General features: G+C 56.3%; 1 protein-coding gene across 9 annotated transcripts in view; it reads right to left on the reverse strand.

Annotated features, from left to right (window-relative positions):
• Nucleotides 1–5,698: 5,698 nt before the first annotated feature.
• NRF1 (nuclear respiratory factor 1) overlaps nucleotides 5,699–19,348 on the reverse strand; it is a 55,795-nt gene continuing 42,145 nt past the window's right edge. For 2 of the 9 annotated variants that reach the window (XM_084504556.1, XM_084504555.1), the window contains exons 11-13: nucleotides 16,560–16,616; nucleotides 15,059–15,145; nucleotides 14,225–14,539 (exon numbers count right to left, since the gene is read on the reverse strand). In XM_084504556.1, the coding sequence (XP_084360682.1) occupies nucleotides 14,331–14,539; nucleotides 15,059–15,145; nucleotides 16,560–16,616 (353 nt within the window). In that variant the 3' untranslated portion in view covers nucleotides 14,225–14,330. Of the gene's footprint in view, nucleotides 7,684–14,224; nucleotides 14,540–15,058; nucleotides 15,146–15,751; nucleotides 16,027–16,559; nucleotides 16,617–19,348 lie in introns of those variants that run through there. The other 7 variants (XM_084504550.1, XM_084504557.1, XM_084504552.1 and 4 more) reach the window with 6 other exon arrangements.

A 19,348-nucleotide genomic window follows, 5' to 3' on the forward strand; every position in this document is an offset into this window, starting at 1 on the left:
TTAGGGGATCCTCGACCCTAAAAATGGCTCGGGGACCGGGGGACCCCCTTGCTGAAGATCTGGGGGCCTTGGGGCAGAGCCCTTCGAGGGGGCTGCCGGGAGAGGGGCCGGAGGGGGGGGCCCCCCGAGGGGGGGGGCAGCATCCGCAATGCGGCATCTCCCAACGTCATTACCCGGGGTGCGGCGGCTCCGCAGAGGGGCAGGCTCAGCACCGGGGCCGGCGGGGCCCTGGGCTGCCGCAGTGGCCTTGGGCGGAGGCAGGGGACAGGGACGGGGACGAGGGGGCACCTCCAGAGCTGCCACCCCCCCCCCCCTCTTCTCTCCCTTCTCCCTTTGCGCCCTGGTTGGGGTCCGCGGCACCCAGGGGTGCGCCTGGGGGGGCGCAGGGGACACGCGGCCACCCCGGGGAAGGGCCTGATCCTGCCCGGATTGGGGGCACGGGGACGGCGACCATGCGGGGATTTGGCGAAGCCGTCGCTTTCAAAGTCACGCCAAGGATGCCGGCCCCGGGGACCCGTGTCCCCGAGCCACCACGGTGCCACCAAGGTGCCACCAAGGTGCCACCAAGGTGCCCCCGGCCTCGCCGCGGCCAGAGGTGAGCGGTGCCGGGGACGTGGCCGCGGCCTCGGGGCCTTCCTGGCTGCGATCCCGACCCCGTGGGGGCTCCTCTGGGTTTTTTGGGAGACCTTCGCTACGGGGCGAGGGCTTAGGGGGGGACAAATCTGTCCCTGTTGGCCGAACTCTCCGCTCGCAGAGCTCCGCGGCTCCCGAAATCGCGGGGATGCCCGAGGTGAGCGAAGGCGGCCGTGGGCCTGCTTCAGCCCCAAATTTGAGGCCGGCACGAGGCCCCGGGCACCCCCCAGCCCTTTCTGGGGCCTCGGCTCGGCCGACACAAAGGGGACTTTGTCCCGTGTCCTCCTCCTCCTCCTCCTCCTCCTCCTCCTCCTGTTCCACGATGGCCGCTTGGCACGGCCCCGCAGGGACGGCGGCGGCGCAGCCATCCGGGGGGCTCGAGGCCACCTGGGGAGGGGGCTTTGCCACCATTTGGGGGGGTTGTGAAGCTTTTAGGGTGGTTTCCACCATCTGTTGGGGGGGCTCGGCAGCCTTTTGGGGAAGTTTGCTGCCGTTTCGGGTGTTTGCAGCCATCCCGGGGGCGTTGCAACCGGTTGCGTGGTTTGCAACCCGCTGGGGGTTTTGGGGAGAATTTGGGGGCTTCGCAGGTGTTTGGGGGGGCTGCCAACAGGTAGGGAGGGTGGGACCTTTTGGGGGATTTGCCCTTTTTTTACCCCAAGGTAAGGGGCACAAGGTAAGGGGGGTACCAGCATTTGGGGGCTTTGCAACCGTTTTGGGGCTTCGCAACCGTTTTGGGGTTTTGCGGCCATCTGGGAGGGGTTGCAGCCTTTTGGGGGGCTTGCAGCTGACCTGGGGGATTGCAACCATTTGGGGTGCTTGCAGCCTGCAACCTTTTAGGGTGCTTGCAACCCTTTTAGGGTATTGCAACCCTTTTAGGGTATTGCAACCCTTTAGGGTGTTTGCAACCTTTTAGGGCGTTTGCAACCCTGCAGGGGGGGGTTGCAGCCATGCAGGGGGTTTGCAAACATTTTGGGGGCGTTGCGGGCATCCAGCGGGGCGTGCAGCTTTTTGTGGGGTTTGCAGCCACCCAGGGCACCCCAATCCCATATAACCCCTGCAGTGACCGGGTCCTGGCCGTGCCTCGTCCCCGTCCCCGTCCCCACACCCAGGGCTGCTCCGGTTCCAGCCGAGCCCTGGGGTCCATGACCGGCCCCAGCCCCTCCAGGGGGCTGCATCTGGGTGAGCGTCCCCCCCCCCCGCGGCCCTTTTATCGACCCCGGCTTAGATCCAAGGGTTTTGGAGCCTTCTGCAGGTCGATTAATTGTTTTCTCCCATTTTTTATGGTTTTTCTCGGGGGATGGAGGTCGGGGCTGCTCGGTGGGCACCCACGGAGGGCGCAGGGTGAGGGTGGGTGCAGGCGGCACCCCCCTAATTAAAACCTTCCCGATGCTTCCTAATTAAAACCCACCCTCCCCAGCCCTGCTTTTCATCCTTCATCAAGGAAAAAAAAAAAAAAACTCTTTGGGTTGGGATTGGGGTGCAGGGGCGCTGAACCCGCGGCGCAGCCAAAAGCACGCGGGGAGGGCGAGGTTTTGGGGTAAAACCGGGCCAAAACGGGGGTGCGAGCTCGCTACTCCTGTTCTGTGTATGGCACTGGTAGAATTCACTGTGCAACCCCGCGGTCAGTGAATTACCATAGGGCCATAAACAGAGCAGAGAAAGACCCGCGAGCCCCGCGGGGCCGACGCCAGGCCGCCCGGCCCGCTTTGGCACTAGCACATTTTTGCTTTTGTCTCTGCGTTTTGAGCAATTATGTGTAGTGCCAATATGGGAGGAGGCGGAGAGAGCAGCGAGGGGGGGGGGGACACGCGGCGGATTTACCCCCCCTGTGAGTCCCCAACAGAGCTTTGGGGCCAAGGAGAGATGGAAACGTGCCCGAAATGTGGATGGGATGGGGCAAATTCCCCGTTTTTTGGTGTTGGGGTAAATTCCCTACTTTTTGGTGATGGGATAAATTCCCCGTTTTTTGGTGATGGGGCAAATTCCCCGTTTTTTGGTGTTGGGGCAAATTCCCCGTTTTTTGGTGTTGGGGTAAGTTCCTCATTTTTTGGTGATTGGGCAAATTCCCCATTTTTTGGTGTTGGGGTAAATTCCCCATTTTTTGGCGATGGGGTAAGTTCCTCATTTTTTGGTGATGGGGTAAATTCCTTGTTTTATGGTGATGGGGCAAATTCCCTACTTTTTGGCGATGGGGTAAGTTCCTCATTTTTTGGTGATGGGGCAAATTCCCCGTTTTTTTGGTGTTGGGGTAAATTCCCTACTTTTTGGTGATGGGATAAATTCCCCATTTTTTGTTGATGGGGCAAATTCCCCATTTTTTGGTGTTGTGGTGTCCATCCCCAGCCCCTGGAGCACCTCAAATATCCACGGGGGCAGCGTCAGGGCGCTGCTCAACCCCAGCCGGGATTTTTTGGATGGAAGGGGGATTTTGGGGGGGTTTTATTTATTTTTTTTTCAGCTTTCCTTCCCGGCCCTGGGGCTGCTTTTGGCAATGGTAGAACTCACACTGGTGCGGTAGCAGGATCCGGTGGTTCTAGACTTGCCAACTACAGCCCCGGGGAACCGCCGCAGACACGGCCCCCCCCAGCACCCATGGGTGCTGCAGGCACCCTGCTCACCCCCCTGTCCCCCCCAGAACCCAGGGCTGTGCTGAGGCTGGCGATGGGGGGGGTTCTGCGTTGACTTGGGGATCCTAAAATGGTTTTTTTGGGGGGTTTTGGGGGGTTTTTGGGGGTTGGGAGCGGGACCTGCTGGAAGGGGGTCATTGGAGCATTGCGGCCGCGTGTCCCCGCGTGACTCCGGGCATTGGGAAGCTGGGGGGGGGGGGGGATTATATGGCCACCTCCTGCCCCCAGCCTGGAGGAAAAGGGGGGGGGAAACTGAGGCAGAGGCGATGCTGCCGCTCGTCCCTGCCCCATCCCCGGGTGCTGGCGGGGAGGTGACAGCGTTTTTGGGGAGGGGGGAGGCTGAAACTTTGGGTTTGGGGGGGTTCTGGCTCCAGGTTGGGGTTTTGCGGGGTGGGAGGGGGGTGGGGGATGAAGCCCCCACCCCCCCCCCGGTGGGTGGTGGGGATATGTAGGGCAGCGCCGGGTGATTACGGGGCTTTCGGCGTAAGCCCGCGGAGATGGGATCACGCGGGATTATGGGGCTGCAAAATCAGCCGCCCTGGGCTGGGGGCAGGGACGGACGGACGGACGGACGGATGGACAGAAAGGGGGGGGCGGGGGGGGCCTCGTCGCCCACGTGGGGCAGGTTATGGGGGAGCGCAGGCTGTCCGTCTGTCTGTCTCTTTCCTCATCTGTCCGTCTGTCCTAGCAAACAGCCGTCCGCCCCCTTCAGCCGTCTGTCCGTCCGTCCGTCCACGCAGCCATCAGCATCTGGGGGGGGGGGGGGGGGGCAGTCATTCCTCTGTCCGTCTGTCCGGCCGTCTGGCTGCCTAGCCGTACAGCTGTCCGTCTGTCCGTCCAGCCGTGGCTCCAGCCACCGGTCTGTCCGTCTGTCTGTCCATTTGTCCGTCCTTCTGTCCGTCTGTCCATCCATCCATTCATCCACTGCTCCATCTACCAGTCCGTCCGTCCATCTTTCTGTCCGTCCGTCTGTCCGTCCATCCATCCGTCCATCCTTCCATCCATCCGTCTGTCCGTCCGTCCGTCCGTCCGTCCATCCATCCATCCATACATCCATCTGTCCATCCGTCTGTCCATCCGTCCGTCCATCCATCCATCTGTCCGTCTGTCCATCCACCCATCTATATCCGTCCGTCCGTCCGTCCCCCAAGCACTCCCCATCCCCCCAACACCTTGCCTTGCCCCTAAGGGCAGCGGGGGGGGCGGGGCACCCTCCCCAGCCCCGCCCCCCCCAATATATCACCCCCCCCCCGATATATCACCCCCCCTGATATATCACACCCCCCGATATATCACACCCCCCCGATATATCACACCCCCCCCAATAACCCACACCCCCCCGATATATCACCCCCCCCGATATATCACCCCCCCGATATATCACACCCCCCCGATATATCACACCCCCCCTGATATATCACCCCCCCGATATATCACACCCCCTCCCCAATATATCACACCCCCCCGATATATCACACCCCCTCCCCAATATATCACACCCCCCGATATATCACCCCCCCCCGATATATCACACACCCCCCAATAACCCCCACCCCCACCGGGCCGCACCCCCAGCCCCCCCCCCCTCCCACCCCCAGACCCCAGCAGGGCTCACCCCAAGGCCTGCCCCCCCCTCCCACCCCCCAACTGGACCCCATAGAGCTTTTGGGGTCAAACCCTGCATTTTGGGGCCGCTGTGAGCAGCAGGGCTGAGGCTGCGGCAGCAAACCCAACTGGGACACGGTGGGGGGGGCAGCCCATGCTTGGGGAACCCCAAAAAGCCCCCCAAGTACCCAAGGACCCTCCCAGTGCCCAGGTCGGGCTCCCCGTTATGGGGTGGGGATAAAAACGGGGCCGAGCCCAGCGGGGGGCCCCGACCCGCTTATTAAAGCCCGATTAGCACAGATTAAAGCCCGGGGGCAGCGTCTGCCGGGCTCAGACCCCCCCCCGGGGCCGTGCTGGCGACCCCATGGGGGCACCCCAAACTGTAGGGGGGACGGGACGGGGACACCCCAATTCCCGTGGTGTGGGGCTGGCCGAGCCACGCCGGTGTCTCCTGGTTCCAGCGCTGCCTCGTTGTCCTCCCCGTCCGTCTGTCCGTCCGTCCATCCGTCCGTCTGTCCGTCCGTCCCCGTTCTTCGTCTTCACGCCCCCAAGGACCGGGATCGGGGTTTTGGGATTCCCAGTATTGGTGCCCCATTGAAGCACGGCGCTGCCGGCCCCGCTCCTCCTGGGGTTGCCCACCCGGTAATGAGACCCCTCCCCGGGCTACTGGGGGCTACTGGGGGCTACTGGGGGCTACTGGGAGGCTGCGGGGTGGCCACCGAGTGCGTCAAGCACAAATCCTGCCCCCAAACTGGCCCTAAGGGCACGCAGCGGGTGCAGGAGAGCCCCGAAACCCTGGGAAAATGCCCCAAAAGAGGAGCGGGAGGCGTGGGTAGACACATCTGTAACAATTTATTGAAGGAGGCAATAATAATAAGACACCGGGAAAAACAACGGGGGGGGGGTCCATGCTCTGCTACTCGCCTGGTTTTGTGGGTTTTTTTTTTTGTTTTTTTGGGGTTCGGGGGGAGGAGGAGGGGAAGGGGGGGGGGAAACCTCTCAGACTAGGAGAACGTCATCTCACCGCCAAAGGAACACGGACGTGGAAGCCACCGACATCTTCACGACGACGATTTAAAAAAAAAATAATAATAAAAAAAAATCATCGTAATTAAAAAAAAAAAAAAAAAAATACCCAAAAGTGGAGAAACCAGGACCGCCGCTACGGCAAGCTCGCCCTCCCCTCGTTAAAAGTTTACAGGAGAAATGTGTACAAAGAAACGCTTTTTTGATATTTCCCGTATAAAACAAGTAAATACAAGAGTCTGGAGACTGCCTCGGAGGCGGCGCAAGACGCGGAGAACTTTGTGAATGGCCACTTGAAAATCAGCATCATAATAAAAACAGAACAAAAACCGAAAAAATTAAATACCATGCACAACTGCACGCGCCGCGGGGATGGAGGAGGAGATGGGGGGGGCTTGGCTGGAAAGGTTTGGCCCGCTGGGATGTCCCCAAATTGGGGGATCTGACCCCAAAAAGGCCCCCGTGCACCTTCCCTCCTTTGGAGGGTTTTGGGTGGTGGAGATGTGCCGGGGGGGGACCGTGGAGCAGGACCGGGTGCACGGCTCCCAGGGGATGATTTGGGGGTCCCGGGGGTCCCGGGGGGGGCAGCGGGGTCGGGTCGAGCCCCCCCCGTGGCTCTTTGGCAAGGGAAATTTGGGGGGTGTGGGGGGGGGCTGAGCGCTGGTCCCGGGGTCCCCGGTTCCCTCCCGGCGCAGCCCGAGCTCCTCTCGAGGCGGTTCCCCTCGGTTGCCAAGCCACGCAGGAGGGAATAATAATAACAATAATTATTATTATAATAACAAAGAAGAAAAAAACAACAACAACAACAACAACAAAAAATAACCCAAAAAAGATTAAAACGGCAGGTACGTTTTCCAGAGCAGAGGAATTAGAGCGGGTCTCCAGTGTGCACGAAAAAGGGAGCCGGGCTGGCGGCGGCGGTGGTCCCGCGGCAGAGCTGTCCCCGGGGGGGAGCTGCCACCCCCCCCCGCAGTCACACAAGGCGTTTTCCCCCCAGAGGAGGCTTTTCCAAATTCATGTGTTTTTTTTTTTGTTGTTTTTGTCCTTTTTTTTTTTTTTTTTTAAATAGAAAAGTCCGCGTTAAAAGCTTTCCATCCTAATTCACCAAGGGCGGTGGCGCAGCCGGAGCAGTCGCAGCCGAGGGCGTCCGTGTGGCCCCCAAATCTCCCCCCCCTCAGCCTCACCCTGCTCCTTTCCACTTTGGGGGAAAAGGGGGCGAAGGGGGGGCTGCTTTCCTTCTTTTTTTTTGTTTCTTTTTAACGAAAGTCCCGTTTCTTTTTAACGAAAGTCCCGTCAGAATGTGGCTGCTCGCTCCGACGAGATCAGCGGCGCTATAAAAATGCACTTGACACACACCCTCTGCTATTTCTTTTTTTTTTTTTTCCTTTAAAAAAAAAAAAAAATTAATAATAATAAGGTTAACAAAAACCCCTTTGCTTCCGAAGCTGGGAGACTCCTCGATGCCACCTGATTTCATCTCTGGAGAGGCGTGGTTTTTCGTGGTTTTGTTTGTTTTTTGTTTTTTGTTTTTTTCTTAAAAAAAAAAAAAAAATGAAATTTCATTCGCGTTTTAAAGAGACGAGGAAAAAAAATCACCGCCACGCTCCCGGCACCGCGGGGCACCCCCGTCACTGTTCCAAGGTCACCACTTCCACCGCCTGCCCGTCCACGGTGACGGCACTGTCCGCTATCCGCGTGGTCACGGGGGCCATCGCGACCTGCACGGGGCCGTTCCCCTGGGCCAGGCTGGTCACCACGGTCTGGTACATGCTGACGGGGATCTGGACGAGGCCTGCGGAGACAAAAAAAAAGGAAAAAAAAAGAAAAAAAAAAGAAAAAAAAAGAAAAAAAAAGGAGAAACGGGGCGGTGAGGTGCGGTAGCGTCGGCTCCCCGAGTGTGGTTTCCCTCCCTCCCACCCCAAGGGATGAGGGTGGTGTGGATGCCTGGCTCGGTGCGGGCGCCAAAAAGGGTTTTTTTGTGGGGTTTTGGTTCTCGGGGGCAGGCGGCGGTTGGGTAAACTCGAGGCTCCCACCCCGACAGCACAGGGCACCCGTGGGGTGAGGCTCGTGGAAGCGCTCGGAGCTGTGGGGTGATGGAGCTCAGCCCTGACCACAAAGCCAGAGAAACCCCCACTGCGACCCCAGTGCTGGGAAGGGAGGATCCAGCACATGGGGGGTGAGCTGGATGGGATTTTGGGGCAGCAGCCCAACCCCTGGGGCTGTCCGGGCAGGAGGAGGTGGCACAGAGCAGCGGGGAGCCCCGAAAAGATTCAAGAGGAAAGAAAGAAGAAATGCGCCAAGGGGGGAGCTCTTCCATCTCCTGTAATGCCATATATCACCCCAAATCCTTCCCCGCACAAGAAAAGGACCCCAACAGCAGCACCTGGTGCCCAGGCAGGGCTCCCAACCTCTCCAAAACGGCCTCTCCAAACCAACTCAGCCTCTCCAAACCAATTCAACCTCTCCAAACCAACTCAGCCCCTCCAAACCAAGTCAGGTTCCAGCTCGCCCCCCCAAAAAAACTTTCGAGCCCGCCAAGCTTTGGGCACCTTCCTGGAGGAAAACGCAGCCGTGGTGAACGGGAGGGGCCGGGGATAGCTGGAAACAGCCAGGGTGATGATAGAACAGAACGAGGCCCCGAGGATATTGTGATGGGAATGATTAAAAGAGGTAGAAAACACCCGCAGGCAGCAGTGGTGGTAGCGCGGGAGACGCCTGGATGGCAGGCAGGGGAAGGGATCTCGCAGCATTTTGGGGTAACAAACCCTACAGGCTGGCAAGAGGATAGTGGGGTGGCAGCAGGCTTCATCTGCCCCTGTCCCCTGCTGTCCCTGGATGGGTAGGGGGCTTCTCAAAGCGTGATTTAGGGCACAAGAGTAGGATATTTCTGAAACCTTCCACATTTGTTGGGACAAAAAGGCTTTTAGGGGTGCCCAAATCCATCCCCTGGAACTCCCAGCCCATGCAGGGGCTAAACAAAACCCTAAATAAAACCCTAAACAAAACCCAAGGGGATGATCGGGGCAGCAGGCTTTCCCGAAATGGCAGCAGGATTTTTTCTGCTTGGGGTTTCTGCGGCAGAGCCCTGTGTCCTGCCCAAGGGCAGCGGGTTTTAATGCCGTGATTTGGCGGCGCGGTGTCCTCGGATAACTCGCCCTGCAGACAGGAAAGCTTTAGGGGCTGAGCGTGCCGCCCGGGTGGGTGACCCCGGCGGAGTTCAGTGTGCTTTGCAGCTCTCTGACAGCCCTCAGCATCCCTGAAGGATCTGCAGATGGGAAAGTTTTGCAGCCCCCTAGCAAAAAGGGCTGTTCCCGTTCCAAAATGGGGCCACCTATGGGTTCGTGCAGCTCAGCCCCACTTTGGGGTCACCCTCCTGGGGTGACGGCCCGATGCCAACACCTACAGATGTCACGGAGGCAGAAGCATGAAAAATTTGGGGGTGTTTTCTAAGTTTTAGGTTATGAGGCATGGAGATGAGAGCTCACACTCGGCCCCGTTGAAGCAAATCTCCAGTAGGAGCGCCGAGGCTCGCGGCGCAGCCCGATTTAAGCGGGTTCTTGGCACGGAGCAGGGGCCGTGGCCTGGGATGCTCCTGAAATCCCCTCTGCAGACCTACAAGCCTTAAGCCTTTGGGGTAAGTTGGGCTGCTAACCCGAAGGAATCTGCTGAAACTCCCCGAGGTGAGGCTGCCCCCACGGCCACCCCAAAGACGAGGGTCACCGGAGAGGGTGGGAGCCTCCTGGTCCCTCTGCACGGCTCGAAGATGCTGGCCTCGTCCCTGGGGCTGCCAAAAACGGGCTCTACCAAAAGATGATGAGATGGAAAAAGCAAACGGGGCTTTTTTTGGGGGGGAAGGATGAGCTTGTGCCACTTCTGGGGCAGAGTAAGGATGGCTCCGCGAGAGCCGGCGCCGCGCAGATCCCCCCCTTTTTTTTTTCTGCGTGGGATTAAAGCAAATCGCCTCAGCATCTGACGTAGCAGCCAGCCTGGCAGGAGCGGTAACAAACCAAAGGAGGAGAGAGGGCGAGGGCTGGAAAGGCTGCCGTGCATTAGAGCAGAGATGATCGCCCTTGGGGGAGAGACGATTAAACTCCTGAGATGCTGTAATCGGGTCTGGGATTGGCCCCGCGCTGCATCTGCTCGGCCCCGCGCCCTGATTAGCCCTAATCTACCCGGCATATGGTAATCTAAAGCGTGGATTTCGGCCCCTTTCAATTGTATTAAAACCAGGAAATCCATTAGACGGAAAAACCAACAACTCGGGAGACCCTGAAAAACACCAAGGAAGCCAAGTTGGGCTGGGTGCAGGCAGGGGAAAGCCCCAGGGAGGGATGGAGGAGGGCTCGCACCAGCCCGGAGCTGCTCCTACCTGGAGAGAGGTGATGAATAATGCACGGAGCGGGCACAAAACTGGCTCCCAGCACACAGGGGATGGTGTTGCTGGGCTCCTGCCTCCCCTTTGTGCAGGGATTTCCTGCTGGCAAAGGTGCTGCTGGAAAAGCTCCCCGGGAAGGAGCGGTGCTGAGGGGGGTGTGGAGCTCAGCAGGGCTCCCCCAGCCTCACCTCGGTGCTGGAAGGGGCTGGGAGAAGCTGGGGAGGATCCAGGCAGGGAATTGGGATGCAGCCAGCACCCACCCAGGCTCTGCTCCCTCATTGACCTCACCCAAAGGTGCTGGGAAGGGAAGGAGGTGACCGCTGGGTGCGGAGGAGCTGGGGTGCTCAGCACCCGGGGGAGCTGGGGGAAGGCTCTGGGGGCTGAGAGAGGGGGCACCACAGATCAGGTGCTGGAAGAGATCAGGGAAATCACACTTGGAGAAGGCTCCAGATGTGCTTTAAAGCCACTCCAGGTGATCTCCGGGGCTAGATTTGAGCTGGGGGGGGGCTGCGAGGAGCAACGAGGAGACAACGGCGCTGCTGCTGCTCCAGCAGGGGTTGCAGCTCACGGGAGGAGGGTGAGGAGCTGGCTCCACCTGCATCTGGGGAAACCTCGGGATTCAGAGGGCAAAAATCAGGCAATGACCAGTGGACACCTTACCTGGCGGGGAGCAGCAGCAAGGACAGCCGCCTCGATCCCAAATTTTAGGTTTAACGGCTGCATTAAAGCACAGGGAAGGGGTTGGGGGAGAGGAGGGGGCAGCTGGGCTGAGTTAGGGCACTGGGAACTGGCCTCGAGGTTCAGCAGCCCCCAGATATCCAGGAAAATCAAATGCTCAGGGGTTTGGGGTCAGAGGCAGCTCTGCTTAACCTGACACTTTGCGATCAAAGCGAGCACAGCGCGAGGAAGAGACCACGAACTGCAGCAGCTGGAGACATCTCCCCAGTTCCACCAGAGCTGGAACTGGGATGTCCGATGCCGACACGAAATACCCAAACTTTGGGGAAGGAAGCGGTCTCCTCCTCTTTCACGAACAGCAAAATCCTCTTCCTTCGTAGCATCGACTTCAACAGAGCTGATCTTCTGCAAACAGCCTCAGGAAAGGGAGGATGGTGAGGAAGCAAGAGGCAAACTGAGAAACCACGGGATATGGCTCGAGAGTCCGAAGATGCTCAGCCCTGCAGCGCAGACCCAGCCTGATGCCAGCACGGTGGGCAAGAGAAAATGATGAGATTTTTGTCGACACACCCTCAGGGAGGGCAGAGAAGGAAGACTGAGAGAGGGATGCCATCAACAGAGGTGATTTTGTTGTTCTGAGAGCTGCCAAGCCACAGGAATCGCTGCTGTGGGTGCCTGGCAGCGGTGAGGAGCACGGCTCCGCGGCCACCACGTAGCACAGAATAATTGCTCTTGGGATTTCTCTGATGGGGCAGAACAGATAATGCACAGCGACCCCAAAAATCACCTTGGAGAGCCCCAGCAGAGCACAGTACGTGTTTTTTTTTTGACACAACCTATCCATCGAATGCCCAGACCTCAACGGAGGGACACGGTCTTCCTCCAAACGGAGCCCAGAGCCCACGTGGGATGAGGAGAAGCCAAAAGCCAGATGCAGCTCTGCTCCTGGAGATCTTCTGGCACCGAGCAGAGGAAGCAGATCCAAAGCAGCGAATGCAGAAGTCGGTAGCTCTCGAGCAGCCTCACAGGTCCCCCCGAGCAGTTCTGGAGCTCTGAAGGCTTCATGGGGCTCTGGCCAAGGATGGAGAAGGCTGAAAGGAGGGAGATTTTCCACTGGGATTCCTCAACCGTTGACTTCCAGCTCCTTTGGCTTGTTTCAGTCTCCTTAGCACTGGAGGGAACCCAGCACAAACTGCTTAGCGTGACCCTGTCCCAGCAGCTTGCAGCAGATATTCCTGCGATTTCTTTCCCCCTCCTCTGGAGGCACAGGGCCAAGGCACTTTCTAGGCACCACGGGGCCAGGCAGCCCCGCAGGTCCCCTTATTGCAGCCCTTGGTGCAGAGCCAGAGGCAACCTTTGAAGCCACGATGGCAAAATTCTTGTAGATGAGTCAAATTAAGAAGTGTGAGGGCGTTAATGGACAAAGAAGAGGATCGGGGAGATCTCCAAGCAAGGAAACATTCATTTTCAGTGGGCAGCAGAGAGAAATTGAAACAGCACTGGGTCTGTACACGCAGTACAGTCCACAAATCCATCAGAAGCGATGCAAAGAGGAGACTAACCCCATCGCCTTTGCCACAGGAGAGAAAAATAAGAGAGTTTTTAAAATAAGAGAGTTTTTAAGTGCAGCCAGAAGTTTGTGAAGCTCCGGATCGACCTGCGTGGGGCAACACCACTTTTAGAGCCAGCGGAGACTGATGGTGGCTCAGGCACGGGGCTGGGGTAGGCAACCACTGGAATTCCCTTCCAGCCTGTTAAATGAAGATTTTGGAGGCTCCACTCGGTGTAAAGAAGCGATGGGTCCACAGCTGGGAGTCACCAGCCAAGCAAATTTAAGACCGTGCTAGGACACGCTGGGCAAATCGGTTGGCACTAGAGGGATTTCTTGATGGTAAATCCAGTTCCTAGTCAAGCAGGGGATCACCCCTTCCTTCCAGCCACACATCATTTATTTTAGCATCCTGGCAGAGCAGCAGGGCCCCTACTACCTTTACTGCTGCCGGTTTTAGGAAGGACACTCACACAGACAGAAAGCCAACCGGGAATTGGCTTGCCAAAATTTCCAGAACTCATCATCCTGTACAGGGAAATCCCTGACTATGGAGGAGAAATATTTGCAAAATATGTGTTCCTCAAGATAAGGTGTTGACGTGACACCGTGGATGGGGTTTCACCCAAAGCCAAGCATTTAAGAGGGTCCGACAGTGGTGATGAAGGAAGAAGCCATCTCATAAAGGCACCTACTTTAAGATGAACTGTCCTCTGAGAGCGTGCCTCTCTCTCTCCTAACGACTGCTGGAGGATCAATGTCTACCTCAAATTAGATCTCTTCCAACAAGACGATGGTTGGAAAAGGGCTTCCACGATGAGAAACGCCTTACTGACAAGTCACAAGAAGTCCAGGCAGGGATTTAAGCTTGGAGAACCTTCCAGGCACACAACAGCCACAGCTCACCCCTGCACATCCTTTGTGCCATTCACATCCAGACACAAAAAATGATAATTTGAAAGAAGCCCCTGTCCTTATTCTGCTTGCCAACCTCAAGCACAGCCCAAGGTCAGCCATCATCTGTCTTTTCAATCCCTTTCGGGTCAAAATCACAACAAGGGACCTGAATTTTGGTAGCAGAGAAGTCACGGCCGCTCACAGAGCTCTGAGTGTTGCAGCCCAGGAGGTTACAGACACCTCGACTCTTCCTGAGACCAGCAGATAAGCACAGGAGACAACGCTAACCTCTTGTATACGCCTCTGTTTTCGTCCTCTCTACGTGGAGGGAAGGGTCACAGCTCAGCCAAGACCTCAAATGCCTTTGGGCTCATCTCCCTTAGCCCTTGGTCCTGCCTCTGTAGGAGAGGAAGGCAAAACAGCCTCACGAAGGGACCACTTGGGCACTCAGGGCTGGTTCGTGGGTGCCTCCCAAATTGTTCCAGGCACAGGCCAAGAGAACACCCGAGCCTGGTCCTCATCCTGAAATTAGGATCTAGAGGACACCGCTCCCACTTGGCAAGAGCCCTGAAGTGGATTAGGATGCTTTTGGGGGTTTGCTTTGTGGTGTTGTTTGCTCTGGTTGTGGGGTTGTTTTTTTTTTTTTTGTGTGTGCTCTTTCTTTTTCTTTCTTTCTTTCTTTCTTTCTTTCTTTCTTTCTTTCTTTCTTTCTTTCTTTCTTTCTTTCTTTCTTTTCTTTCTTTCTTTTTCTTTCCTTCCTTCCTTCCTTCCTTCCTTCCTTCCTTCCTTCCTTCCTTCCTTCCTTCCTTCCTTTTCTTTCTTTTCTTTCTTTCCTTTCTTTCAAGTTTTTGTTTGCTTGTTTTCTGCAATTACAAAAGCTTTGCCAAAAATAAACAGTGGGGCTGATTCCTGATTGACAAAAAGCTCAGTCCCCAAGCTACTACGTGACATACAGACAGGGGCTGAGCCGTGTCCACACAATTATCTCCTCTGACACCCAGGCTCGCCCCCCTGGCCCAGCCACGACCCCCAGTCTTCGAGCAGCGGGGACAAACACCTCCTCCACCGGCGGCACTTCACAAGCACCACGCATCTCTCTGTCCTTGCAGCCCTTTCCTGACACCCCCGAAGTCCTCCACCTGCAATCATCTACGGCGAGGAGAGCAGCACGAGGAAAAATCGACAATTATTTTTTAACATTGGAAACATCGGAAGGGATCAATGGGAAAGGCTGGGCCTTCCGTTGCATCTGGGTTTCAGCGGAGCTGAAAATCCCCGTTTTTGCTCCATTTTTGCTTCCCCTCCCCTTTTTTTTTTTCATTTAAAAATATTTTTAAAAAAAAAAGAGGGGGAGGGAGGAAGGGTGAGTGGGAAAGGAACACCAGCTTGGTATCCCGATGGATTAACTTGGTGCTTTCGGCTCTTGTGTCCTACAGAAGGCAAGCTGCCTCTCCCTCTCCCCTCCGTGGTGTGCCGAGGGTGATTTTAGAGCTGGAGAGCAGGACCTGGGCATCGGCTCAGGCCGAATTTGGTCAAGCCTGGTTCTCACACAGGCTTCACACCCCCAGCAGCGGGTCCCCAGGGCAAGGCCCTCTAAACCCGAGCCAATCTGGTGGGGAGGAAAGGTGACAAACACGCGAAGAGGAGTCTAAACATGCATGCGTCTACCTGTATAATGAAAGCTTTTTTTACCGTGCTCCACAGACGAAAGCTTAACGAATAACCCTTCTAAGCTTCCTTGATCGGCTGGCTTTGCTGTGGAGTGAAGGGCACACCTGATAAGATTAGCAGTCTATCACGGTCGGTCATGTAGAGAGGAAACACAGTTAAAAATAGAGAAAGGACAGCAGCCCCTAACGTCTGCTCCCCGCGGGGTCTGCCCCTCTCGCAGCCTGCTTTCTGGGAACCAGAGGGGAGCTTTTCCAGAGAGGTGCCAACGAAACTGGAGGCAGGAAAGCCCTCAGAATGGATTCGGAGTCTGTTCCTCTGATGATACGTCAGGTATTAACCTGGTGGCTGCACGGGCAGGCAATGCAGCACCTTAATGTTTCTGGGCCATCACCTAATAGGGACTCCCTCTTCTATTTTGCCAGAAATTCTTTACTGAGGTGCCTGCTGTGTTACTAACATCCACACAGTCTCTTCCAGAGGAAGAATTGTGCGTTGAGAGTGAGTCTTGTCCTTAAATCCTTGAGGATTCTGTATTTTCTGCATGGTTTTATTAAAGACTACTGTGAGAATGAAGGCAGGGAACCATCTGAAGTGATAAAACGTTGTTATTACTTGAGCTTGACTGACTAAAACTCGTTTTAGAAGTGATCTGAATTGAAAGTCTCTTGTTGTGGTACTAAAATATCACATATGCTAATGAAACATCATTATTTGGCAGAGTTTCTGCAGAAATAACACCCCGGGCATCCTTGCAAATCAAATATAGTGCAAGGATGTTAAGGGACAGCTGTGCCCAGAGTCCTTCGGCCAGCACAGCGGCCAGGGATGCGCACACACGAGCTCTTGTGTGAGGGTTTCTGCTACCTTGAGCCCATCATTTCTTAAAACCGATGGGCGTTGAAGGCGTAGCTGTGGGGTTTTCTTCCCTTCCTGCTGTTGCTTTACGCCTGCGTTGGGTTCGTGACCTTCAAAAAGATGAATTTTACAAATCCAAAGATCACAACACCCCGCAGCCCCAGCCGTTACCCCGGTGCTTGGGGGGTTATTAAGCTGCACGCTGAGCCCAGCTCCGGCCTCCTCACTAATTCTTTACTTAAGTAACACTTAGAAGAGAGCTCGGCTTGCGTGAGGCTAACGGGATCGGGCTGCAAGGCATTAACCCCGCAGGCGTGCACGTCTCCACCCCGCAGCCAGGCCAGGGTCCAGCCCAGAGCAGCGGGGCAGACGGCCACCACGAGATGCTCCGATAGAAATCCACGTCTCTAAATATAAAAATCCATCTCTCCAAATGTAAATCCGTATCTCCAAGGTTTGATATCTGCCCCTGAGAAGCGTGAAAGAAGGGGGGGAAAGACAGGAAAGAGAGACAGAGAGATAGACACAGCCCTTTCACCCCCGAGAAACACCACAGTGTCAGGAACCTCAAGGAATGAGTTGGCGATGCCAACGACAGCTAAATCCCGTTATTCCAAAACTACCACCACAAAAAGCCACTCACCTGATAAACTCTCTGCTAGGCTCCACTTGCAACCTGAACAGTCTGCTGCTAGGATGCCTGACAATAAAATGCAAGTGTAAAAGGCTGAACACAGGCCAAAGGCTACCGTCACGGGGGGGGGGCATTAGGTGGGGTAATTTGGGTATGGATGGGACATACAACCTGTTGCTTAACGGGTGGGCTGGAAGAGAAAACACTCGTGACCCTAATTTCGTTCAGTGGCCACCGTAGGAGCAGCACCCCAGCGTCAGGCACGGTAAATTTAATATTTCTGCCTCCGTGCGGAGCGTGGGGTGCAGAGGTGGGAGGCAGAGCACGCGGGAGGCTGGGCTCTTTGTGCTGCAGTTGGCAAACCTTTGAGATGGATGGCTTAATTGGACCAGAGAGGTTTGATGAGAGCCGGCTGCGCAGGGCAGAGAGGAGTAAAATCCATCCCGGAGAAGCGAGGGCCACCTCCGAGCCCGCTCTCCGCCTCTCCCCGCGTAACGAGGGAGGAGGAATGAACGAGAAGCAGAAGTGGCTGCCAAAGTGGCATTTCTATGCATCCCCAGAGCGCGAGGCTAGGAAGTTGATGAAGCCCAGGCGCCCGGCCGGCCTCCTTGGAAGAGCTCGATGTATTTTTAAGGCTACCTGAGCCGGGGATCTAAATGAGTTTCACAAGCCGGTGGGGCTGCACGATAGATCACACGTGAACACGGGCATTAGCATACACTACAGAGCGTTTAGCACACGGGGATATAAAGCTGCTATTGTTCTGGCCGTAAGGTAATACGTAACCAGATAGGCCCTGGCTTCATCTAAAAAACATTTTCCCAGCATTTCGCTGACTTGGTCAGCGGGAGCCTTGCTGTGACAACAGAGCGCGCATTCATGGCCAAGGAGAGGGCCCGAAATGATGGGCGCTCTCCTCTAGCACCGGGCTCGGTCACCTCCCTCCGTGCTTGGGGGAGATCGTGCCCGTAGCCCCAAAGATGTCATGAACACACGGTCAGGAGAGGCGTGCAGCTTTCGGAGGGTGCCAACACCTCGGGAAGGCGGTCAGAGCTTTGCCTTGCAAATAGGAAAGTGCAAATCTCGCGTCTCCGCCCGAGCCTTGGCTAGCCGGCGCGCTAGCTACAAGGAGGTAAGGACATTTCTTTTTTCCTTGGGGAAAAAAGGCTGCACACACAGCTTAAACATCCTTTTTTCTCCTCTTCAAAACATCCCCTTCACATCTAGCTACAGCAGCAGCCCTGCTACAACCCAGCACACCCCTGGGTGCAGCGGCGCCCTGCTCCTTTATAGGACGAGGCACCCATTTGGCACTGGGTTCCCTCCCCCTGTGCGCTGCCCAGCCCATCCTCAGCAAGGTGAGCAATAAATCATGGCCAAGACACCACTCCCGACGTGGAACACATGGTGTAAGGAGCAAGTTTTTACAGTGCACATTCCTCCTTTTTACGCCGCTGTCTCGCGACAGGCGGGATGGGTTCCTACCTCTCCCTGCCGAGAGCGTTTATTCTTGGTATGCCACTGCCTCTGGCAGATTCCTCGCCTGGAAGCTCTGCACATCTGCTGATTTCAAAATAAAAACAAGCTCGGGCTCCGGCCTGGTGGCTGAAGGCACATTTGTGCAGGGGGGAAGGTCGAAAAGCTCCACGAGAGCAGAGAGGGGTGGCCGGAGAATGATTTCTGCTTTGCGTCTGCTGGGGGTGATTCAGAGCAGCGTGGGGCTGGAGGCAAGAAGGCAGCTCTCTGACAGCAGCAAAGGAGAAAGCCTAAAACATGGCCATGCCCTAAAACCTGGCCAAGTCCTAAAATGTGACCAAGCCCTAAAACCTGGCCGAGTCTGAATCTCGTTGATTTGCAGTGGGACTCCAAACCTCTAAGCACTCAGCTCCTATTTGGAAGCGCGACTTGGGCTGCCCGAAGTAAAACCAGACCTGGGACCTCCACGACTGGGCTGAGGACACCACGAGGTAGCTGTGGGTGCGAGCCAGGGAGGCTGTCAAACTGCAGACACCGCTGGCTGCTGCTCCCTGAGACTTCAAAGGGGTCGAATATGCTCTATTTATGCCAGCAATAAAATCTCTGCTTCCATTAGCTATACATCCTCCTCCTAAACGCAGCGCGCACACCAATTAGAGTCCCCTAATGCTTGGGAGTACAAAGCTTGTGTTTTTTTTTTCCCTCTATTTTTTTTTTTTGAAGGGAAGGGTGGAAGGGAAGAGATCAGGCGGCTCGGGGGAATAGCAGAGAGCCTTTCACTGCTCGGGCTCTCGTTGAAATCTGTCAGAGGGCAGCGGGAACAGATGGCCCTTTCTGAAGGCTGCTCCTGGAGCTTACACGAGACGAGGGATTGGCTCGGGCCACGTCCTGGTGGACAACTTATTGATGCCACAGCCAGGCTCTGAGTGCTCTCTGGCAGAGCTGGTGGAGAAACCGAGGGATGACACGGGTACGAAGCAAAATGCTCCCTACCTGATCAAAGGCACCTCCTTCCTGGGGGGAATCGAGGCAAATTGCTGGCAGCGCACACCTGCCGCTGCTGCTCTCAGTCCGAGACCGGCTGCTTCAGCTGGCAGCCAGCTCCTAAGCACCGGCCGCTGCTCACTGAACCCCCCTTTGGCCACTCTGGAGGTTTTGAGGTGATGAAAATCGTGGGAGAAAGCAGGGAGGACAAAGTTGAGGATTTAGGGCAATAAGGAGGCAAATTTATATGGGGTGAAAGCTTGCTACGATCTGCGAGCAGCAGCAAATAAAGCCACGATCAATTTTTTAAGCCAGTTCTAAGCTCGTGCTCTCCTCAG

The sequence above is a fragment of the Aythya ferina genome (genome assembly GCF_964211825.1).
Source record: "Aythya ferina genome assembly, chromosome: 1".
NCBI classification, from domain to species: Eukaryota; Metazoa; Chordata; class Aves; order Anseriformes; family Anatidae; genus Aythya; species Aythya ferina.